General features: G+C 41.4%; 1 protein-coding gene across 4 annotated transcripts in view; it reads right to left on the bottom strand.

Moving 5' to 3' along the window:
- IQCM (IQ motif containing M) overlaps nt 1–26,048 on the bottom strand; it is a 91,163-nt gene that overhangs the window by 48,718 nt on the left and 16,397 nt on the right. For all 4 annotated transcript variants that reach the window (XM_083755821.1, XM_083755823.1, XM_083755824.1 and 1 more), the window contains exons 6-10: nt 19,017–19,141; nt 16,036–16,106; nt 8,310–8,499; nt 6,789–6,933; nt 1,732–1,866 (exon numbers count right to left, since the gene is read on the bottom strand). In XM_083755821.1, coding sequence (XP_083611947.1) covers nt 1,732–1,866; nt 6,789–6,933; nt 8,310–8,499; nt 16,036–16,106; nt 19,017–19,141 — 666 coding nt within the window. The remainder of the gene's footprint in view (nt 1–1,731; nt 1,867–6,788; nt 6,934–8,309; nt 8,500–16,035; nt 16,107–19,016; nt 19,142–26,048) is intronic.

Here is a 26,048-nt window from a genome sequence, read left to right as displayed (position 1 = left end):
GACCAGGATATATAATAGGCCACCTTTTGCCACACAAAACTGCCCACCTAAGAGTTTCTCAGCACCAATCACACTCTAGACTCAAGATGGTGTGTTCAGGCAGCTTATAGCAAACCATGAGCTCCATCAACCAGGCAGCATTATTTGAGGTGGGGAACAGAATATGGTATTTCCACTTCATCTATCTTCATCCTGTTAGGAGTTCAGCCTACACTTGAGTAGGAGCCTGGCAGAGACACATGCCTGACTGGCATGTTATCTCCCTCCTGGTTGAGGAGCTTCAAAAGCTTTCTTCTGCCCGAACATCACAGCAACCAATGTCAACAGACACTGGCACACTTAGGGATCTGCAGAGTCTTCACAACTTGTGTGACAGACCTCAGCAACTCAGCATTTTGGCTAATCTTTTAATTTAATTACATATAAACACACACGGAGCACTGCAGCATGGCTCCTTCCTTCTCTCTAGCATCAGACGACAAAGAGAAAAGGAATAAAGGACAATAGTCCCACTTCATGGAACACAGTAACACAAACATCCTGTCTCCGTCACTTCCCACTCTGTGGAGTCAAAACATATACCGTCATGTGATAGACAACAATCCCATGACTGCAATCATGGAGCAGGAATTCTAACATCCTCCCCCAATTCATGATCTGTGCTGCAGTCATCTGTGTAACTGCAACAACCATACAGATGTCCAGTTACAGATAGGTAGCCGTGTTGGTCTGCCATAGTCAAAACAAAAAAAAATCCTTCCAGTAGCACCTTAAAGACCAACTAAGTCAGTTCTTGGTATGAGCTTTCGTGTGCATGCACACTTCTGGTATCTGAAGAAGTGTGCATGCACACGAAAGCTCATACCAAGAACTGACTTAGTTGGTCTTTAAGGTGCTACTGGAAGGAATTTTTTTCATACAGATGTCATACACACAGTATACCCCTGTAGCACCCGTTCCACCCTTAGAACTACCTGCAACTGGTTTAGCCTTGGGCCTCACCATCTTGCACTTCTGACTAGTCTTGGCATCATAGCTCTTATCCACTACTCTTAAGGTAAAGCCACAACAATAAGATACAAAAAACCTAGAATGCCTGGAAGATTAAGGTGGCTTGTCCTCTGAGGGTTTTTACTAACACATATGGTTTTATAGAGCGCAGAAAGCACTGCACTTAACAATGCATGTGAAAATGTTGCACAGCCACACAACACTCACGACATAGAACACAACAAATTGCCCACAAAACTATGGGGGGGGGGAGAGAATGATAAATAAATAAATCAATGCTCTCTTTGGTCAGAAACATCTACACTTATCTCTCTGAAATATAGCAGGCTTCATCCCCTGAGAAGAGCGTACATTGCCTGCAGTTTCCTTCAAATGGTGGGGAAGGCATTTATTGATGTTCTCATTCTAGTCAATAAAGAAGCCATCCAAGTCTTCAGAAAATGAGGTGCCCTCAGCTCCAAGATGAAGCACAATGTCTGTCCAAGCCTCTGAGGGCAAGGTGACCCGGCTGTCCAAGTGAGTCAGGTTCCAAGCCCATTTTTGTTTTTTATACAGCTCTAACAACCACTGGCTCATTTGAATTACTCAGCAGCATAATGTAGCTTCTACAGATTACTTAAATAAACGAAGTGCACATTCCTTCAACAATTTAAACCCCCCTTTGCCTAAGAATAGCATTCTCTACTGCCTCTGAACAAAAACATCCAGAAAATCTCTTACCTTCTAATACCAATTTCACTGTATTGTTTATTTCAGCCAGGGTTGGGAAAAGGCCACAATCTCTGAAGAATTTAGGTAGCTCATTTCTATCCATCTCTTTCAAGAAGTCTCTCTTGGTAAACATTGTTTCGTAAACTAGAATGCAAAACAAATTATACAAAGCAAAGAATGAGTGAGAGAAGGAGTCATCCACACATAGCATGGTATAGGGGTGGAGTATACGGTGGTCTCCCTGTGACGGGGTGAGCTCCCGTTGCTCGGTCCCTGCTCCTGCCAACCTAGCAGTTCGAAAGCACATCAAAGTGCAAGTAGGTAAATAGATACCACTCCGGCAGGAAGGTAAATGGTGTTTCCGTGCGCTGCTCTGGTTCACCAGAAGCGGCTTGGCTGTGCTGGCCACATGACCCGGAAGCTGCATGCCGGCTCCCCTGGCCAATAAAGCGAGATGAGCGCCGCAACCCCAGAGTCGGTCACGACTGGACCTAATGGTCAGGGGTCCCTTTACCTTTTCCTTTATACGGTGGTCTTTCAGGAGCTCTTGCAATTGCAGGTCTTAACCCTCCCATAGACTATAACTCATTGCATAAATGGGAGAGTGGAGGGAGAGAAAACTGGAGAGAGAGACAATTCTCCTTTCTCATCTTTCATTGATTCCACTGCTGCTCCTATTCCCTACCAATGGACAAGAGAAGGAACAGGGAAGTGCTTTGGAGGGCCGGGGGTAGGTGGTGGCTTTGGGGGGGCCAAGGAAGTAGAAGAAGCAAGAAGGAGAGTATAGGAGTTCCTCTCTTTTGTTTAGAGGTGTTTTTTTCTCAGGTGTTTTTTTTTTAATCTAACTGGAGCAGGGAAATTTGAGGTGGGGTTTTTGAACCCTGAAATGTCATATCCAAGTCAGGCTCAGGTGAACTCCCACAATATCCCTAATTAAAAGGAATAGGAAAGCCTGCTTCTTCAGAGCACTCCATGTGTTTGTCAGTGTGAACACAAATTCAAGAACAGGATGCATTTTTTATTTTATTTTATGGATCAGCTTTAGCTACTCAAAAAGATTTTTCTAAAGCTAAAGCTGAGTGGTTTTTATTCAACAGCCATAAGTGCTCAGAGCAAAATAAAATAAATGCATTCTGTTGTTATACAGAATTATCTCCAGATGAGATATAGGTTCAATTATAGTGTTTATGAGAAGACGCTGGAAACTTAGGTCTGACGCCATCTCCATAGGTGAAATCAAACTCTGTTTACACTTAGGCCAACAAGGCTGTTAGCTCATCAAAACTGAATGTATAAAATTCTTCTTTCATCTCATCTCCAAACTCTGGTGCCTGGTAGACACCCTTGTGGAGTTTCAGAGCTTTCAGGACTTTTGAAAACATTTTGGACACCATGCATGAAAGCGTTGCAGAGGAATGATATGACTACTAGGTGGAAGTGAATTGAGTCACCAAGGTCTGTTTCTGAAGGCTGTGCATTTCTTCTGGCCATCAAGTAATAGAAGAACAAGCTGAAGGGTATAAAAGTGGGTGCCTTGTTAAAAGAACAGTCTTTCTGGATATAATATTTTACATTTTTTTATCAACAGTGTGCTTGTTTTATGTAAGTTTTAACAGTGGATTTGTGATATTGCTTTAAAAAGTGAGGGGTGCAATACTTTTAAACTATTTGTGTTTTATAATGGGTAATACCAAACACTCGGGTAGTCCCGGACTTATCTCTCTGTGTCTAAATCTAAAGAGAGCAGAATTGAGTCTGGCCCCCCGTTTCTCCAACAATCCCCTTTGAGTTTTAACATTCCTGTTAGTAATCCTTTTGCAGTATTTGATTCAGGTGCTACAGGGTTGGCAGTGGCTTCCGACCAAGCTGCCACACTTTCACCTGAGGCATTTAAAGCTGCTCCTACACCTGACTTGGATAATGTTGTCATATATCCATACCTGAGGCAGCTAAATTTGCTCCGTCTAACCCAATTTCTAATAGTGAGGATGGGAACATTTTGGGTAAACTGTGTTACAGACTACAACTCTCTGCCCAGGTAGAGTGCCAGTCCACCTGCTCCCAATAATGTCACAGTGCTGTCAGGCATGGAATGTCCAGAGTGAGAAATCAACTTGTCATTGTCAAAAGTACACTTACAAGTCAGGGGGAGATATGTCCATCAATCCTACTTCTCTCAGATAGTCCTAGGTGTGCACCTGATGAGGCAGTTGCCGCAACAAAGAGGCCCTGCCCCCAAACTTGGCTTGTGTATCCTCCCTATTTGGGCTGCACAAAAGCAGGTGAAGACTCTGCCTCTGTGTAACCTTCTGCTCCTCCCGCTTTAATCCTCTTATGGTCCAGGGAGACAGTGGGGCAGGAGACGAGGGGGAAGGAGGAGGGGTGCAGAAGCCCTTGACTCTCCACCAGCCTGACTTATCTTTGCTTCCTTCACTCTCCAATCCTGCATGTTCTCCTGCCTCTGCCTCTTGTCTTCTGGCTGTTACAGGTTCCCCTTATTCACTGATCCCTTCTTCCAAGTCAGTCTCCAACCCCACCCCTCAGTATTCATCCAATCCCTGACAAGTAATATTTCATGCCTTGTCAAACTATATATTTCTTGCTACTGTTTCTATATAAGACAGAGGGCCTTCTCAGTGGTGGCGCCCACCCTGTGGAATGCCCTCCCACCAGATGTCAAGAAAACAAACTATCTGACTTTTAGAAGACATCTGAAGGCAGCCATGTTTAGGGAAGTTTTTAATGTTTGAAGTTTTATTCTGTTTAATATTCTTGTTGGGGCCACCCAGAGTGGCTGGGGTAACCCAGCCAGATGGACAAGGTATAAATATTCTATTATTATTATTATTATTATTATTATTATTATTATTATTATTATTATTAATAGTAATAATATTTCCATTTTCACTATGTTGATTCCTCCACTATTGCAGTCTGCATTCAGAGAGTGCCGCTCCAGTTCTGTCTGTCTGTCTGTCTGTCTGTCTCTCTCTCTCTCTCTCTCTCTCTCTCACACACACACACCCCCTTGGATATGCATGTACTGATATAAGATATTCAATGGTTAACTTCATCCTTTTTATGTGTAACTGTACCCATTAATATTTTGAAGATGTAGGCAAATTCTAAGAATTGGGCTGGGGGGCAGGGAGGCTTGGTAATCATATCATTAAATAAGAAGTAGTCGCTGGGTTTTATTATTATTATTATTTTCATTTCATTTTACAGGACAAGCTTTCTACCAGGATGCTGAGGGTAGCCAACCTGCTCTTTAATTCATCAGCAGCCAACTCATATTAAAGGTAACACCAACACCAAATAGAATTTGCCTACACCCACCCACATCAAGGACTAACCCAATCATTGGAAAACATACACATACATACAATTCAGAAAATTGTATGAAAATTGCTGGGGTACAGATTTCAGCCCAGCACTAGATCTCCTCGCTGTCACTAGATATATTCACTGTCAACATAGAATGGTATGATCACTGCTACTTCAGCTACTTTACTAGTTCCACTGCTTAACTTCAAAGTAATACTTTATATTTATCTATTACCCCCTTTTCAACATTTAGCATCGCTAGTGTGATAGATGCTGCTATATCAAGCATAGACTGTTGCTTTGCCACATTGGCCATATGTTCACTCCATATTCTGTGTTGGAAAATGCCTGCCAAGCGCCTCGTTTTCCTCTGTAGATGGACCTGCCTGTTTCTCAAGCTATCTCACTGCGAATACTCAGATTGAGTGACTTGCCAATTTGCTCCATCGCTTCCTATCGCTTGCCAGTTTGCTCCATCATTTCCTATCTCAGGGTCAATGTAAACATTACAGCCTCCTCGTGGAGACTGCCAAGAAGACCTTGGCAGCACTCCACACAGTACACATCATGTTTCAGCATTTGCTAATGCATGTGTCAGGACTGAGTCACATGTAGTTCCTGTGTGCCAGTGCCATTCCTGCCAAGGACATGCCACACTGATATGCAAACGTGGCATCCCTTGGCACTCAGTAAGTTGCCTTTGCATGCTGTGACCATCACCTTTCATGTGGAAAGACTTTACAGGCAGCTTCCATAGGGGAGATATAACATTCAGATTGGAGCTGAGGTAGCACAGGACTACAGAAGACTGTGGTGAACCTAGGAATGCCACCAAACAGCAGTGCATAGTAATTTCCAATGAAGAAGCTGAGGGCAAAGTGGATGCTGAATATTTCCTCTACCTGTCACTCCCTATCCCCTCCCTGAGTCCCTTCCCCAAAACTTCCCTCCAGCTGGACTTATTTCCCATTTTGGATACCAGACTGGAGTGGGAGAAACATATGGAGAAATGAGTTGGGGGGGCAGGGCAGGCAATAAAACAATGGACAGCATTTTTAGTAAAGCTCTTCTGCCCTCTAATGGAAATCACTAAATCCACCCCCGCCCCCTGTGCTTTATTACTGTTTGGTGGTGAACTGCATTGGAAGATATAGGACTCCCACCATCCCATGCAGTTCTAACCATAGAACCTGACAAAACAACACACAGTTGTGCATCTCAGTGCTCAATTAACTAGAAGCTCCTAGTGTTGCCTAAATCAGGGGTGGCCAACATGGTGTCCTCCAGAAGTTGTTGGGACTCTCATCAACCCCAGCCAATATAGCCAGTGGTTGGGGATTATGGGAGTTGTAGTCCAGCAATGTCTGGAGGGCAGCAGGTTGACTACACCAGTCTAAACTGGCCAGCAGGTGCTTCCCAGGGTCTCAGACTGGGTTTTCCCCATCATCTGCTACCTGATCCTTTTAACAGGAAACTTGGGACAGTGTATCTGTGCTCTATACCAGTGAGTTATGGTACCTCCACATAAGAGTCTTATAATGTTAATACATAAGCCTGTATTTCATCTATGGTGGAAAGGTCTTTGAAACAATACTGTAAGTTTGGAAAGCACAAGAGATGGTTGCATTTTCTGGAATTCTGAAATATTGTAATATAGACAGCATTTTAAAAAGCAAGAGGTACTGCAATTTCAATAATGGTTTGCTCTGAAATTATAATATAATATAACCAATACATACATCTTTTGTGGTCAAGATAGTCTTCTAGTTGATCAAATATTAGGGGTGTAGTTGGATCCAAGATTCCACATCGGCGTTTAATGCGAAACATCACTTTGCGATATTCCTTTACGACAGCTAGTAAACTTGGTCCATGGCTCCTAGCCTACAATTACACAAATATTTTGTTTTCATTTATTTCAAAGGGAAAGGATTATAAATTATTAGTGTGTAAAATAAAAAACTCTTAGAGGTGGTGAACAGAGACAAATCCCCTGCAAGTATGTACAACCACAACCAGGATACACACACATAAATGAATGTGATGAGGCAAGTATCAAAGTATGTTCAAACTATTGTAGAAGTTCTACAAAGCAAAAGTGAAAAAATAAAATGAGAAGCAACATGTGTTAGTGTTTTGTTGGTGGGGGGAAATATTACCAATGTGCAACAGCAGATACTGTGATACAGGAGAACACAAGGAAATATTATATGTATTTTATTTAATTATAAAAGTATTTATATACTGCCCTCTCATAAAACTTCAAGACAATGTAAAGCAACATTAGAAAAAACTTCAAAAGCAATGCAGGTGGATTAAAAATTACCGTTAACTACAACCAGATATGGGGTGCTATGCATTTCTCATGCAATAGTAAGCCAAGCTACAATTAAGCATGAACAAGTAAGAATGGAGACACACAAATTGAAAAATCATATCTGCCTTGCCTCTCCCCCAGCCTTGCTGCCATCACACTACCCAGAAGTCATGGTTTGGCTTAGGGTTATGTGCGAACCAGGGTTTGTGACTTCTCTTCCCCAAACAAACAAGCCAAGAACACATGGTTTGTTTAGAGTGAGAAATACTATGACCTTGGGTTCACACATAATGCTAACGCAAACCATTGCTTACGTCTGGACAGCATGGCAGCAGTAGGACTGGGGAAGAAGGAAGCATATGTTATTTTCATTTTCTATAACTGCACACTTGATCATTCACACTAAGCCATACTTATCATTATATGCAAACCATTATATACCTGCACCAATGTTTAAATAAAGGGCACAGCCTGTGGGCCTTCAGTATATCTAACTGAAATTGTGGTTTCAGGCAGTATCAGATTCCTGCCTATCAAATTGCTGGAATGATATAAGGGCCCCAGTCCAGGACATTTTGCCCCTAGAGGCAAAACAAAAATGCTGCCTCCTGCCACTGCCACCCCTGCTGTGTACCAGCCATACCACATCTGCCCAGGTGCCCAATGCCACCCACCACTGCTGGGAGGTGGGCATTTGGGCACAGGCAGCACGTGCATAGCGGAGAAAGAGAAAGCCAAGAAGCACAGGGCACAGTCCACAGAGCCAGAGACTCCCGCACCAAGGCAACTGCCTTGCCTTGTCTCATGGCAGTGCCAGCCCCGGATAGTATTAATGCATAAAAAGCATCATGGTCAGCTGATCTACCTAATGCAAAGGGTTCATAGTTAAGCCTAATCATAGCAATCCTAGACATGGCATGTCACCTAGCTTCTGATACAATACCTTCAGCCTCAATCTGTGCATTTTGCAACGAACAAGCCATCCTCTGATTGTTTTCTGTATAATAATGGCAGATGAAATATATTTATCCTTGGTTTGTCTTTTTCGGAGGTGTTTGAAAGCTTCAAATATATCCAAGTGTGGCCCAATCCTTTTGACTTTCTCATGAACTATACTGAGCGTACGCCTTCTCCTACAAAATATTTTGTTAAAAAACAGGGGGGGGAGTTTAACATGTATGGAAACAAGGATGAATGCAAATGTTAACAAAATGCACATTTCCACTGAAATACAGAAAATCATCTGTATTAATTGCATCCATCTGTATAAATTGCAAAGTTGCAATTTATACCCATTTCCTCTGAATCAATCTTTTTAAAGTTGAGACTCTAAAACAACCCCAACATCCACCAAATTTATGTGACTAATTTGAATACATGGGTCATCCTTTAATCTATATTATTTTTCATGCCTTTCTTCACACAAACCCTTTTAGTGACTGCATAAAAAGACATACATACATACATACATACATACACAGACAGACAGACATGTGTTGGAAGCAGTAGACTGATAATTCAGGAGAACAACAGAGTAATAGTTTTTCTAAAGCAGTTTTACACCACTCTTCAGCCAAAATAGGTTCCCAGAGCAACTTATAGAGATCAGAAATGTCAGCCCACAGACTGCCTCTGTAAAACTCAGTTAGTGCTCAGTCATTGTTGTTGTTTTTAATAACTTTTTATTAGCTAAAACAAAAAAAATTCCTTCCAGTAGCACCTTAAAGACCAACTAAGTTAGTTCTTGGTATGAGCTTTCGTGTGCATGCACACTTCTTCAGATACACACTGTGTATCTGAAGAAGTGTGCATGCACACGAAAGCTCATACCAAGAACTAACTTAGTTGGTCTTTAAGGTGCTACTGGAAGGAATTTTTTTTGTTTTGACTATGGCAGACCAACACGGCTACCTATCTGTAACTTTTTATTAGCTGTTTTAATAAGCATAATGCAAAGACTGGTCCTGCCTCAAACCTCAAGTGTTTCTTGCTGGCTGGAATGTGTCCTTATACTCTGATAATGCCTCTTGCATGTCTGGAAGGAGGATGGGGAAGGGTGAATACAGAAACCAGCCTCCTGTTCAAATGCACATTTGTTGTTTTGCCAACTATTGCCTCTGGCCCTCCCCACCATCGGCATGTGGCCCTCAAATGGTGGCCCTTGCCCTTACTATACAGTAGTCCTTCAGCTGGCAGATCTTCACCACTGGATTGTGCCTTAATGTAGAAGAAAAGCTGAAACAAATTAGAATTCTAAATTCATCACGTTTAAATGAAGCCCATTGTGATTTTTCTAAGGCATAATATTTGAAATGACTTTAAAAAAAAATAAAAAAATAAACTGTACTTTCATCTACATTGATATATATATATTACTTGAATTAAACATTTTGGTTCAGCTATTGCCACTAATTAGTTTTGGCTGATTGTGAAGTATTTTGTATGCCCCATTTATAAAAGCTGTTTACCCATCTGTTAATAGGTTGGAAGTGATTAAGGGACATTTATTTTGGCTGTTGTAAAGGCCAAATGGATTTTGAGCTGAAAATATGTGACTAAAGCAGCTGGAGGGGTTGCCAAGTTCAAAATCAGATGTCTGCCTCCTCCCTCTCCAATCACCTACCAACCCACATTCTCTCAAAGCAAATATTCTGCCTCCTTTAACAGGCCCAGCCTTCCTGTTTTGTCCAAATGTAATTTCTAGTGTAATTGCAATTTGCTTTGAGTTGGCTGATGTCCTGTTAAACTGAGCCAAGAGGCTTCCACTTGCTGCACAGTGACCTTGAAGTAGAACTTCTGCTACATTCACTGAAATTGTGAGGACCTTCCGTCACATATGGGTTGTAGGCCTACTGGGAACAATTGCATTTTTTTTGAAGATGGCATTCATCTTTTGGTGGTCTTTTCTTCTAAAATGGAACAGTTGGGGGGTTATACAAAGAATGCAAGGTTTAAAAACAAACCACAGCATAAAGAACATACCTAAAAGCGATATGAAGAGAAAACATGATGTTATCGAGAAGAACACAGCAAGGGCTCAGCTGCTGCATCAGGCCAGATGTTTATCTAGTTCAACTTTCTGTTCCCACAGTGGCCAACAAGACAGCACACTCCCCACCTACAAATTCCAGCAACAGGCCTACTGCCCCCCGCAACAGCTCATAGAATCATAGAACTCTACAGTTGGAAGGGACCACAAGGGTTATCTAGTCTAACCCCCTACAACGCAGGAATCTGTCACCCAACATGTGGCTCGAACCCACAACCTTGAGATTAAGAGTACCATGTTCTGCTGACTAAGTTGCCATCTACTTTTAGACAAAACACAGACAGATTTGGCTTAGGCATGCTCATTTTTAGCTAAGAATTGATTGTGAGAGTGTGTGTGTGTGTATTTGTACTACTAGACACTTATTACTTTCATTAAATGATTGGTTTGTTTAAAATATTTATAACCTGTTATTCGTGTTCAAAATGGTATCCCGCAGAAGTTCACAACATAAATGCTTAAACCAGAAACATCATATAGAAGGGAAGAATTGCCTCCTATATTCTGAACGTAAGAAAGCTCAAAAGGAAAAACAACAAATTATCACTTTTCCTCAAATGATTTGTTGTTGTTATCATCATCATTTACATGTATAAACCCTTTTATCCCAAGGGACTGCAGAGCAGTATATAAATATTCCAATCAAATGCAAGATACCAGAACATAAATGTTAAAACCATAAAACCAATAACCATCATAACTTTGTTCAGTAGAACACAGTGGGATTTACTTTTGAGTATATATGCATAGGATTGCACCGCACATTTCTTTCCATCCCAAAGATACATGCACTCTCAATATCTGCATTGCTTTGCAACCATTCTCTCTCTTCCATCCGACCCACTCACTCTTTTGGAGTGGGACTAAACAGATAAGGAGAATGAAGGGGAGAAAAAGAGGTTATGCAGGCCTCCAAGAATATACAAAACACTGCCAGCCAACAGAGTATGACATCATACACATTCATTATATAGTTCTAAAACCTTTCTTAAGTATTTAAGTGGTAGATTGAATTTATGCCACATAAGACAATTTGGATGTATTAAATCACTGATGGCCTACCTTTCGTGCCAACTGTGTGTCACAAGTCAGGTTCAAAGTATGAGTTAGTGCCACTGCAATATGTGTGGAGTACCTGTGCAGTTTCCCTGCCTCATCCCAAGGTTATAGTGTCCCTTGTGTGATGTTGTCTTGCCCAATGACCTGGAGAAGTAGGCAGCAGTGGAGAGCCGGCAGGTTGTACAGGCCTAGCTCTCCTATCATAAGGCCTGCAGCTCTTTCTGTCGCTGTCCAGTAGCCATGTTTTCACATCACAATAAGCCAGGATTCCTGGCTTTCCTGGACTTACTGTGAATGAGCATCTTCCTTTCATGTGCACAGGTAAACCCAAATGAGGCTAGCTTGTTGTGGCATGAAAAGCCAGGATCCTGCCCCAGTTGTTCTCAAGCCAGTCAGAATTCATAAGCCAACTTCAAATCCTGATTTGCACTCCTGGTTTGCTTAAGAGTAGCAAACATAGATCTCAATCTAACTATAACTGGATTGTTTTGAAAAAGGGGTGAGTGAATGGATTGTATGCGCCAGCATGTTGTTCATCCACAGTAAACCAGTAATTTCAATTTATTGTGATGACATGGAAAGTGTATCTCAAATAGGAACATAAGGAGAGCTGGCTGGATCCAGCCAATAGCCAATCTAGTCCAGCATCCTGTCTCACAGTAGCCAACCAGATGCCTGTGGGAAACACAACAGCAGAACCTAACTGAGCACATCCGCATTCAGAGCTTCTTGTGCAATTTTCTGGAATCTATACAAAGCATTAACCATCCATACATTCCCCGCTCTTTATTCACCAACATCTCTTAGTGTAAGATCTTATAGAGCAGGTTGCCCACATGTAAAGCTATGAGGAGGCAGACAAATGGCAAATAATATTTTGCGCTGAAATTTCAAGTGTTCTATCGGTGCTGAAAGACGGTTTGTGAATGCCAGATATTTTTATGCCACCTACAATTTTAACCTTAAAAATTAAAAGAAATCCATCAAAGGATCGTCACTTTCTTGGTACCATTTTACTGGAAGTTCTGTCAGCCTACTAACTTTAGTGATTCAGCATCTTTGAACTTCAGCAGATGAAAGGATTATCACTGAAAGCATATTAATCTGCTGAGGATTAGCAGCAAACTGTTGGAGGACTTGAACAGAGAATAAATGGTTTATTTATAAACTGCAATAGGGTAGCAAAAAAATTCATACAATTTGTGCTGAACAAGAATGCAACATTTGGAGCACTAAAGCTGAAAGAGACAGAAACCAACATATGAACAATGTACGTGAGCTATACCATATATATTTATGATGGACCCAGGCAGCCCAGTCTTTTTATGAGAGGATGATATGGCTTTCCAGACTGTCACAGGGCCCAAGCTTATGTCTTCTACCTCCCTTTGTCCCACTCTCTCCTGCTTCCTGCAGTTGTGAAGGTGGGGCTATTTTATTTATCTGCTTTGAATGGTAGCTTCACAATTTCATCAAGAAGCAACTGTTGAAATAAAGAATCAATCCAAACGTGGTTTGGGGGAAGGAACTGAGTACAAAAGGTATGTAGATCTCTTGGGGCTACCAGCTAAACAAACAGAAACCAGGATGATGCCACACAAATGAAAATATCAAGGATCCACTCCAGGGTGGAATCTACACACATATTAAAAATAACCACTGTGAAAATGCTTTTTGAAAAAGTGTTTTGAAAAATACATCGAATTTGGCATAACTCACTGTCACCATCTAGTCTCACATTTTTATATTGCACTTTACAACACATTTAAAACGTTTTATTTGCAGCTGTACTGCTGAGTCCCACATCTTTCAGAAAAGTTGCAATTTTGTGATAGAAAAGGGGGTTACATAATTCCAGTAAAGGTAAAAGGTAAAGGGCCCCATGACGGTTAAGTCCAGTCAAAGGCGACTATGGGGTTGTGGCATTCATCGCGTTTTCAAGCCAAGGGAGCCGGCATTTGTCCACAGACAGCTTTCTGGGTCATGTGGCCAGCATGACTAAACCGCTTCTGGTGCAACGGAACTCCATGACGGAAACAAGAGTGCAAGGAAATGCCATTTACCTTCCCACCACAGTGGTACCTTATTTATCTACTTGTACTGGTGTGCTTGAATAATGATGATGGTGTGGAGAAGCATACAAAAAAAGTTGATGGGGGGCAATAACTATACCACAATAGATGGTAAGTTCAAAATGCCCCCTTACCACATTAATGTTGAGGAACGTTGTGCAATAACAGTATATTCCAATATAGTAATAATCAACAAGAGTAGCATTACCAGAGTTAGCTTTATTCCTTCTCCCTTCCAATCTGTTTTCCTCTTGTGCCATGTGTTTTTTTGGCTGAAGAGTGGAATAAAAATTCTTCAAACAGATAAATGACAGAATGAACTAAGAGATGGCTTTTGTTTAGCCAGAGTTCCCTGTGAAGATGCATTAATATCACACTCCATATCTTATGGGATTGAATGATCACATTAACAGTTCTTTTCAAAGGTTAAGTCATTGTGACACTTGAGTAAAACTAAGCTCTGGAGATTTCTAATCTTAGTTTAAGAACTTTTTGGAGAGGAATTTATTATCATAGACATTCCATTACTTAGCTTTAAGGGTTAAAAATACAGACACACATAACATTACAAAAAGATCACTAACAGAATAAAGAATCTAACTTATTACAGTTTCTACTATGTCATGCTTGTGGGACAACTAGGTCACTAATTATTATATCTCATGTAAATTATGTATCACATATACATCATAATCAGAAAAAATAGTGTTTTTTTTTAATTAGATCAGATGTTTTAACGGCCTCCGCAAAAGAAATAAACAGAAACCATGGTGCAATATGCTGTAGTTGCACAATGATAGATCTGATCATATAAACCAGGGATGGGAAACTTGTATCCCTCCACATTTTGTTGGCCTTCAACTCACAGGAACCCCAGCCAGCATGGTCAGGGATGGTGGGAGGTACAGAGCACCCACATCTGTAGAGGGAAGAGTTCCCTGTCCTTCCTACAAATAAATATTTCAGTAAACGGGGTTTCAAGACAGACTACCGGTAATTAAGGAAGGCATATAATTGAAAATGCAAAGCTTGAAGCTTATGTGTGTCAAACTGATATAAAATAGGCTTAGGCACATTAGGGGGAAATGCACTTTCTTCTGTTTTCATTTGTTACATTTTGTAATGCGTTCCTGAACGGCAGCTGAATTTAAGAATACTAAACAGGAGCATTAAAGGGTCGTTCCAACTTTTCTGATAAACATTGTGTCAGAAGGTTGGGTGAAAAACGTGACATTTCGATTCTTTTAACACAACCAGCTTGCAAAATGTTAATGGCATGACACAGCAGAGGATAGTACCAACCACTGATAATGTCTGTCTCTGTTTTAGTGCCAGGTAATGGCATAGCCCAATCCAACCCAGTCCTTGTCCACTAATGCTCTCCATATGGTATGCATGCCCTTCACAGACTATTGGGAAGGGGGAGAATAAACTCATTCCAGAGTGGAGTTCTGCACACCATCCCAGTGTTCCCCTGAATTTATTGGATTTATTTTTTATTTGGTTTTACCCTTTGGATAGGTTGACTTTATAGGAGCCTTCTGGTCATAGGAAACAGAAGGCATCTGTATAAATTCCTTCCTTTATTCTCCCCAAACCCAATTGGGAACTGTAAGTCATCAAGGTTGCTATTCCCCTCACAGAACTACAATGCCCAGAGTGGCTTAACAATCAATTTCTCTTCCCAGGGAACTCTGGGAATTCTGAGGGGAATAGGTTTCTCCCAACAACTCTCAGGACCCCTAAGAAACTACAGTACCCAGGATTCTCTGGGGGAAGCCATGATGGTTTAAAGTGGTGTGATACTGCTTTAAAGGTGTAGTGCAGATGAGCCCTCAGTTTAAAGAGAATAGCTAGGTATTAGAGCAGCAGCAACTCCCAGGCACTCTCCCGGTGGTTCACCCTGAGAAAGGACTTTCCCTTTGCCATTTCTCAGTGTAAGGGGCTGAGGGGAGGAGGGGAGGCATAGAGACTGCCACTATGGCAAAATAAACGTAAAGAGGGGTGGAAAGAAAAAGGAGCCATAGAAGGCATGGAGTCATAGGCATGGAGTCATGGAGTAATAGAAGGAAGAGGACTTGGGGAGGCAGGGGTTAGAATCTCTTGCCCCAGCCCTTGATGCAATTCTCACCATTTCACATTATGACTCATTTGGCCTCCAAGCACCCCACATATTCAGCGGCTTGGGTGGCAAGTAGCTTGACCTTCCAGCACAGCTTCTGTTTGCATGCTTGATTCCAATACTTAGCAGCACTGTCTAACAGCCCTAGGATCCACTTACCAGTGCAGAACCTCTATATCCTGCAGAGTTGAAGTGCGCCTTAAATCGTTACCAAAAATAATTTGAACCTGTTCCTTTCTTTTGCTTTTGGAAATTTAAGATACCTGACATTTAAAACACACACACACACACACACACACACACACACGGCAAACAATCCAATAGCAAACTAGGTTGTGTCCTGTTTCAGAAAAATAATTGAAAGCACCTGTAAGATTTTCTTGAAGGCTTTGGAGGCTCTTCAGAGCATATTTTCACTTTAGTTTCTCGACGGCGCCGCTATGAAGAAAAGGACTGATTAACAGAATTGTTCAGGAGACATGCATGAGTATTCACTGCGACAGATCTTTCATGGAACAAAATGGTCACAAAGGAAGGGGTACCCTTCAAATATATATGAGACAGCTACCTAACCACACATAAATAAATATTATTTTAAAGCATGGCTAATGCTGGGTGAAGGAAATTGTGCCAGAATGAGATCAATGCGACGAGGATGTAGTAGTAATTGCAGTACTGCTGTCACACACTCACTTCCCTGTTCATGCAGGAAGAGGAAGTTATATAAGAATGGGGGAAAGAAGTCATGTAGAAGAGGAAGCAGATGGCAAGAATTGGTGAATGGGGCAATTGCCCCATTCACCAATTGCCTGGCTTTTAATTATATTTGTCAGGCCTAGGGATGCAATCTGATTCTAGGTACCAGTTCTGATTACAATTATACAGACTCATCACCTGTACTGTTCTGTCCTTCAGTTGTTGTTTTTTTAAAAATATCATTATTGTTTACATTTTTTGATAATTATTTCAGAGTTGGCTGCAAACTCAGTGAGCTGGTAATTGCTAACTGAAGTATGCATATTGCCTAAGGAGTACTGTGTGTTCAAGTGATGAGGAGGAGGAGCGCTCTCTCTCTCTCTCTCTCTCTCTCACACACACACACACACACACACACACACACGTACGTACGTACTGTTTTTTGACATTTTTTATTGTCAGCTGGCTGGCATATTAACAACATATTGCCAAGCAAATGAGTGACCCGTTTCAATGGTTGTAGGTTTGGATTTTGCAAAGGGAAAAATCCCTCCCACATCACACACCACCCTCCCACTGCAAAGAGATTGACTCCTCCTTGAGAAAGACACCTGAAGTATTCTGAGCTGAGCCAAGGTCACATTAGTTCGAATCACAATTGTGTATTTTCACACACTCATTCATCATCAATATTTTAGGATACCTTGGTAATAACATGCTCAGTCATAATGGGACTTCTTATAAACATTGCAATAAACAATGTAATTAATCTAATTAGAAAATATATGCACCAAACTCACATTTTAACACTCACATCAAGCAAGTAAAGTCCATTTTTGGCTACATTAATAAATATGATAGATTTACATTAAGATGCATGTCAGCGGCTGTGCTTTCTGTGTCCATTCGGCTAAGGGGGTTGGGCAAAAGGTTAACAATAAAATTCAGAGACCTAAAGCCCACGAGCCAGGGGTTTTCCACCCCTGTTGTACAGCATTGAATTTGCAATGAAATATCTTTGGATGGCCAGGTTAAGGGCATAAAAAAGACTACCTTGAAGAAGAAGAAACTGTTTATCAGTCTAAGAAAAATAGGACAAACCAAAAGCAATATTAATTCAGGCGCCACCCCTCTAATAATTGCTAGTTAGAGTATGATCCCTGTGTATTCCACTATACAATAAATCCCTTTAAATGAAGGGATCCCTTCTGTAAATGAAGCTATATACGATACTTCTGTAAATAAACCTCAGTGAATAGCCTTTCGCAGCTGAATGATTAGGTTCTATTTCCACAAATTCAGCTACAGAGATAACAGCCTCAGAAAGATAACATGTTAAATGCTCAGTAGCAAAGTTCAATAAATGAATTGGCTTTGTTTCTACATGAGATTTGCTGTTATCTCTTAAAGTGAGTTTGTTTAAATAATTACTTAAGGACTCAGAAGTTAACTACTCTAAATGAGGTGCTTCTCTCAAATTAAACAGCACAGTGCTAGCAATTTGCTTCTCTAATTATTATTATGACTTTAATTGAAGGAATATAGTATTCTGATTTTCCTCCAGTGAAGTGGTGTGCCCCTTAACTAGTGTTAACATTGATGGAACTGCTCTGATGTTCTGAAGATATCGTCTCATTGATTGTGGAACTGGTAAATTGAGCACCACATAATATAGGGAACTTAAGTACGGTATATTGTACCTAACAATATTCAGTGACCAAAAACCTGCCGGTATAAAGACCAAAGCCAAGGCTCTCATGTTGGCTCAAGCTCTACAAGCCAAGAAATTGGAAGCCAAGGCAAATGCCTTAAGAGACATGTCCCGTAATTAGGAATGATGTTGTGCAAATGTCACAAATTGTACTTACCGGTACTTACAATTTACACTCCACACACCCACTTTCCCCTAGTTTTTCAGGCTCAAATCCAGATTGGGATGAAGATATGCCTGGGAACAGCAAAGATGCCTCATGCTGTGGTCCTTATGAAGCAGCTGGGTCTTACTGTACTGCAAGTGAATTCTTTCCTTGTATGAGTTGGCCTGTGCTTGTTTGTTGGATCAGGGTCAGTGTGAAGCAGTGTGTGCAAGGGGGCTTTCATCACAGGGTGGAGTGTGTGGAGGTGTTCAGTGAGGGATTGTATATATAGGAGAGGGTTGGTGTATGAGAGGAGATTATGTTTATAAGTAAAATTTAATTGTGGTGAAGGCTTGTGTAGAGTTGGATGTTTGTGAAATTTCATAGTGTAGCAGGGGTGTAGGGGAGGAAGAGGGCAGCAACGCAGAATGGAACAGTAGCATAGGGTGAGGGAGTTAAATCTCCACCCCACATAATTTTCCCTGAGAAAATCTCCACCTTTGCTCTGTTTTTTATTTGCCCCACTAGGAAAAACATATATGCATATACTATGCACATCAAGTATGGCCTGAGGTTTGAAAACATACAGCTAAAGCTCACTAGGTTCACATATATGAACTCCTCTATTCTTTAATATGAACTCTGAAGACTTAAGAATGCTCTCCACAAGCATACACAGATTAAGACCACTCAATAAACTTCTGTTCTTTATAAACCTGCTCCATGGTGTCAGAGCATACTTCCTAAACTCTATGGGACACTTCAGAAGCTGCAGAGAAATCCAACTATGACTTACCATCTTGTGCCTTTGCCTTTTCGTTATTGCTTTCAGTCTTTCTTGATGTTCCTTACTAGTGAGCGATGAGTATGGAGGCATAGTATCTGATAATACTACCCCTCTCCAGTCTTGGTATGTTCTTCCTATTGGGAAGATCACTGAAATTTACCATACATCAATGCCGTAATAATCAAGACAACACAACTTAGCAGCAAGATGTGTGGGGGCAAAACCACCCCCAAATGATACAAACTGAGTAAAAGCATAACTGGACTTTTATTTTTAAAATATTTCCAGTCTTTCTGTCTGATGCTATAAGGAGGAGAATCTGTGGAAGATGAGCCACATGCCTCTGCCAGAGCTCTGAAAGAGGTCAATTTTCAGCAGTTTTCATCGTAACACACCTGTGGATATTCTGTGACCTTCAGAGCTTCTAAAACAGACAGTGGATACTTTGGAATACATTTCTTCTGCCAGTCTGACACAACCCCCCCCCCTCCAAAAAAGCAAACAAAAAACAACCACGTTCATATTTCCATCTTTATGCACCTCATCTGTTCTTTCTTGGCTGCTGAAGGCAAAATTGTTAAACCAACCCTAGGAATCCAGCATTGACATCTATAAAACTGGCAAGTAAAAGGCATTGGAGGGCTTTATGCAACATGAGCTATATCTATAGCTTCAGAAATGCTGAGCCCAGAAGCATGAGAATGGCCAGTCAGCTGACCCAGGTTTCAATAGAATTAAACACCAATTAGAACCATTACTGGGAAAGACATCAGGTCCTATTCAAATGTTTTGTTATCCTAACAGAACCTGACCATGCCACCACATAGCCTCCAAGTGCCCCAATTTCCCAGAGACAGTCCTGGAATTATGAAAATTGTCCCAGCTCATGATCTGATCCTGTAATGTCCCTATTTCCCCCATCAGTGCTGCCACCATCAAGCTCAGGGAATGACCGCTCCCCGCTTAAAGCAGGGGGCGCCCTTTGCGTGGATGCGTGCAGCCCCTGGATCTGGAGCGGCTCCATCAGCATAGGCTTGGCTTTGCCTTCCCTCAGGTGGGATACCTGGAGGTCTCCGCCTACCTCAGTCAATTGTCCAATCCCACCTGGGGGAAGTGTTGCCAAGGAAACCAGGCCAGGTAGGGGAGGGATTACCTGCCTAACACAATAGAGGGAGGATCTTACCTGGGAATCCTCACTTGGCTCCAGAGCTTCTCCCACCCTACCCACCCTCAGTTAATGTCTTATTTTGCAGGTTAACTTTTCTTCACAGGTATGCGGACGCTGCTACATTAAGGTCGCTGTTAAAGGGCTGGAAAGGAATTTCCCTGCATTGGCAGGTTTCGCCTTTCCCGTAGCAAAACGTCACAACTTTGGCAGTATCAGGCCTTGGGCGGAATCCTTTAGTCCATCTTCCTCTTTGCGGCGGCGATACCAGGGTTCCCCGTTAAAGGGGTTTCTGAAGGGAGGCTTTGACCGTACGCCGAAAGGTCATCATTGCTCTCCCCTGCGGCGGCGGCATAACGGGGGCGGCTATCTCTGCTTGAACATATGTTCTCCAGAGCCGGCTCATCCCCCCCCACACACACACTGGATAACCCTGATGCTCCCTAGGTCCCCGGCTGGGGACTGGGGAGGGAGAACGCCCAATGCCTGAGCATTTGAAATTTAATAAAGTTGTGGCCAATTTAATCCCATAGCACGTTGTCTTGTGTCGCTATTCCACATGACGGGGGGGACCGCTCGGGATCTGGGGACTCCGCCTGTCCACGCAAAAGGATGAGCCAATGCTTATCCCACGCAGTGGTGGTGGTGACATAGTTCGCGACAGCTGTGAGGGAGAATCCTATTGGTTCTCCATGGCCTTTCCTTTTGCAGAGATAGCAAAAATGCTATGTGTGTCTATGTCTAATAATGCCGCTTTCTAAAATGTATTTATTGCTGTGTGTTTTTCTTTTTGTAAATCTACCAGAGAATAAAATAAAATCGGGATTAAGGGGTTTTCACAGGATGGTGGAGGCTGCGTGTGCTGTGTCCTGTTCATGTAGTGGTGGTGGACCAGGGGCCAAAGATGGCCCTTCAACTCTCTCTGTCTAGCCTTTAGGGCTCTCATCAACTATGCCCCTCTCCCCAGGCCACACCGCTCACCAGACCTGCTTTAATGCCCCCCTCTTTGAGTGTCTTTGAGTGTGTCCTTGAACTCTGGTAGTACTTCTTGCTTGCCTAGGTGGATAAAACAGAAAGCTGTTTATGTGTAAACTGTTGTAAAATTAGGATTTGCTGCTCCACACATCTTTGCCTCTGGCTTCACCTACCCTTGGCACATGGCCCTCAAAAGCTTGCCCAAAAGAGAATGTATACCCTGATTTGAAAACGGTTCCTCATACCTGCTCTACGAAAATCAGAAATTATAGGGTTGTGGCAGGCCCAGTTGGGTTGAATTACAAGGCCTATATGCTTTACTGTGTCAAAGCAACAACACAAGTGTTATTTTCTTGTGATGTTTTTAAAAAGATAAATACTATATCCTTATCTTGTCACTGCCAGTCAAAAGCTCAACTGCAATCATTCCATACTTGTCTAATTCCCTTCCTCAAGTTAAACGCTTGCATGGTTATAACAGTAATCTAATCCTTCAGAGTCTTACTTCCGGCAAAGCAATAAAGAACTGGGAAGAACCAACCAATTTCAGCAGCCCTATTCCTCGGTGACCATTTAATTCAAAATTTTTGTTATCTTTCCATAAACTCTCACAATAGTTTAATACCTTTTTAATTGGACATTTAGCCTTAATCTTTAGGCACTTACAAACAATTAAGTGCTGGAAGATAGAATTAGCAGCTACCAGTTTATCTGTATAATTAGAAAAATGAGGAGGGAGGATCTTATGTCAGTTCAAATCCTAATTATTTGAATTGCGGTGTCTTGAAGGGTTGATTTGGACAGTTTAGATTTCACCTAATCGAGTTGTCTAAAACGAAAGAATATAATTGAATAGATCAAAATACTGTATTTCTAAATAACTTGTATACAGGGCTGAACTTGTGTTCATTTTCTTTTGAACTGTAAATAAAGGAAAATAATTCCATTTTTGCACAAACATGGCTATGATGTCAAATCACTAAGTCATTTATAAGAACCCATTTCATGCATAAGTTCTTGCAAAACAGAGATCATCTATAACAAAGAAAACTTGATAAACACTGGATCTAAGAAGCTACTAAATGTAACAGACTGTGAAAGTGATCAGAATTCCAAAAAGCATTGCAATTGATAATATAAGATGCAATATAGCTATCAATGGTATGGTAATGTGTCATGTTTTTAAATGGCATTTATTTCCAGGAGGATTATGGTATCTGAGAAACTGGATTTTAGCTGAAGAAGTAAGAATCAAACTGTGAGTAGGAACATCCCATCTCTGGGTGCCACTTCCACATGGTGAATAAAGGGTAGCAACAGACCTGCAGAATTCAGCCCAGCTCTTGTCAGCAATGTAAGGGGCCCAGAAGGCAGGTGGAGAGTGCAGAAGGAATTCCCTCCTTCTATCCCAGGGCCAGCAAATGTGATGCTATCCAGATGTTGCTGGACTACAGCTCACATAAATTCTGACCATTAACCGTACTAGCTGGGGCTCATGGGAGTTGCAGACCATGTTCTAAGTCCCTAACCAAGCCCTCTTTCAATTCTAGCAGCACATAAATGAACAGAGAAATTCAGTCAGTTGGGCTAGAGCAGAAGGGAAATAAATACGGAAGCACTCAGGCAAGGAGAGTTGTCTTCTAATTCCACGGAGCTTAAGAAGTTGGAAGGGAGAAGAAGCATAAACTGCATGCGTTCCAAACACATGTTCTAGTGCCTGCTGTCAGTCCACCCAAGATGCCGTGCTTCTGCTATTATGGCCCATCACATGCACTGGGTGTGCAAGGCACAAGTTCTCATCTCAGGTCATGAAGCAAGTCAGCTAATTCCAACAGCACAGGCTGCACAAGTGCAATTGGCTGTGAATTCCAAAGCACAGGCTGTGTAGGTGCAATTGGCTATATCGCACTCAGTATATGCCCCAACACTTCCTTCCCTTGTGCTATGCAGGCAACTTTATGACTACATTTCACCTCCCCCCCCCCCCAAAAAAGTGCTCTCTGTATGCCCTTTCAACACCTACTGCATTCCTTTTAAAACTGTTTTCCCTGTGAATTTACTGATATACCACAAGTCCAGTATCACAGTTTGCATTCACAGTTATATTGCACTTAATGTATGCCTAGAGGATTCCTTTCCTTGTACCAGGCAAACAATCACATGAGTGCATATCTGTTTTCTTTTGGCAGAGTACTCTGAATATCCCCAGTGTCTGCCTGTTCTGCCAGCATGCATGGCCAGCTACTGTCTGCAGGGTCTATTTCATTGCAAGGCATTTGTGATCTGGTTTGCTCAGTGTCTCCCAGCCCCTGCACAAGACATACTGTACAGGAAACATCACACAGTTTGACTTATTGAATGAGGAGTGCCAAACAAGGGGGGGGGAGCATTTTCTTGGATTCTATATGATCTACTTAAGTGTCACTATCTTAAAAGAGGCATTCTATTTGTGTAAGAAAAAAGTAAGAATGCCTGTTCAAAGAAGGTACATGCCAGTCATGAATTTGTGGAGTACTTGCATGAACAATTATTGTATTTATTTCCTATAAATTTACTTATTTGTGAATTTATTTCTTATAAATTGAGACATTCTTACAAACAAATGTTTTGAAATTATTTACTACCAGGTTAATTGCAACAAATAAATTAATTGCAACCTAATTGACTACATAGATATAGCTATCTTTCTCCCGAATAATTGGGGCAGCTTTTTAATCAACCAAAAGGTATTTCATTGCTTAGTCAACTAAATGTTGCAGCTGAAAACATACAAATGAGAATATTTCTGTCTATTCATTCACACACACACACACACACACACACACACAGAAAACAAGAAAACACCTGGCCCGCAAAGTTAAGAATTTTCAGAATTGTTTCATCTTAAAACCAGCCAATTTGTGCAAGACTCACAGTGGCAGTGAGTTATGGTACTAAAAAGAATCAACAGTTTACCAAGTACAGCTCAATTTATCAAGCTAATATCCAGTTACCATCAGCCTCAGAATTATTTATGCAGTCCAGTGCACCACAAGCAGAGAAAAGGAACAATCAAGTTATACCACCCTAAAGTGCATACAGACCAAAACATTCAAAATTGCAGGGAGTGGAGCCAAGACCTATTTTATAACGAAAGGGACAAATTATGTGCCAATCGAAGCAGTCAATCCAGTGCCATGATAAATTCCATCCTACTCGTAGGTAGCTATATCTGTATCCGTTGAGCATGGAAAGAAAACCCACCCTGATCTGTCCAAGGAAATGTCAACAAGTGAAGTCAATTATACTAAAAGGAATGAGTCTCTACTGAGGCAGGACAGGTACCTTCCATCAGTTCATTTCAACAGAAGATTTCACTCCATTTCCATTTTGTTCTCTTAATTAGGCTGATACCATAGTATCTGAGATACCTGCCAGAACAAGGACAAGTGCCAGCCTGCAATACAAGTACTTCCTAACATTATAATTATTGAATGATTCTCATTTTGGGGGCCTAGCGACTAAGTGACCACGTTATGATAAACTTGGCACTGCTGATAGGAATGGTTACTTTTAATAGCTCAAAAACATATACCAACATTTGCTCATTTCTTTACTTACAGGATTTATACCCTGCCCTTCATCAGAGGTAACCTTGAGGTGGGTAACAGCAATTTAAAATATGGCGGGAGAGCACTGGCATCCCACACTGAATGCACATTGTTGTGATGGGAGGACACCTCCTCAGGTCACAAGCCATTCAGGGTTTTTTTATGTTAAGGTGAATGCTTTGAATTAGGTTCATTCACGGATAAACAGCCAGGGCAAGTGTTCAAGAACTAATGTTATGGGGGAGTGGAAATGCCATCAGAACCACCTGCAGTTTCCAAGCCATCTTCAAGAATAGCCACATGTACAGTGAGTTACACTGAATAATCCAATAGCTACAGTGGCACATAAAAACCATTTCAAAATAAGCCTCCAGGAAATATAGATAATAAGTCTGGAGGAGATATAAATAGCATTAGAAGCAATCAGCAGCATCTGATTGTAAAGCTGGCTTCTGTTCATCAAAAAAACAAATATTAACCCTTACCATACAACATAGGCCCAGAATACCCTTCTGCCTTAGCCCACTGTCATGTTACTTACCTGAGTGTACATTGAATATTGGCTGCTGGGAAAACAACAGCAGGGAATGGGTGACTGCACTTGTGTCCTGCTTGTAAGCTTCCAATAGGCATCTGGTGGAGCACTATGGGAAACAGGATGCAGGACTAGATAGGCTTTGGGGCTGATCTTATGATCTTAGAGAACTATCGCCTCCATGCCCTGCATTTGGGATGCTCCGAAGCATCCGGCTGGCCCCTGTAAGGAGGAGGAGGCTGAACCAGGTGGAGCTTTCCTCTGATCTAGCAGGTACTTCTTACTTCTTATTCTTTCTTTCTTTTTTTCATTATTGGCCATCTATTACAGCAGAGAAACCAAATGAAGAATGGACTTTCCCTCTAACTCATTAACCTGACTCAGAGTATAGCATATTGATGATAAATGATGGCATCAATCTTAGAATATTAATTTCATCAAATTAATTTTAAAGCATTTGATTAATTTAGAATGGGTGCATCATTTTTATTCGCAGAGATGAAATATCCTTAAATGCACCAGTCAGTCAGCCTTATATTTTTAGTGAGTGGTGCTGTATCAAAGGTAAATCTTGTTTGTTTATTCTCTTCAAAATGTACCAGACAGACAGAACAGAGAAAAATAAAGCTTCTGAAAGATCACTCACAAAGGTTTGCTTTTCAGGGGTTGATATTACAAGCAATTAGCGTGACATTTAATAAATGACATTTCTAAGAACTGCTAGAGCTGACTTAACAGGCAAACAGAACAACCTTGTTTTGTTTCAAAAGGCAGTT

Source organism: Podarcis gaigeae (assembly GCF_964106915.1).
Source record: "Podarcis gaigeae genome assembly, chromosome: 9".
NCBI lineage: Eukaryota > Metazoa > Chordata > Lepidosauria > Squamata > Lacertidae > Podarcis > Podarcis gaigeae.
This window is presented reverse-complemented; position numbering and strand designations above follow the sequence as displayed.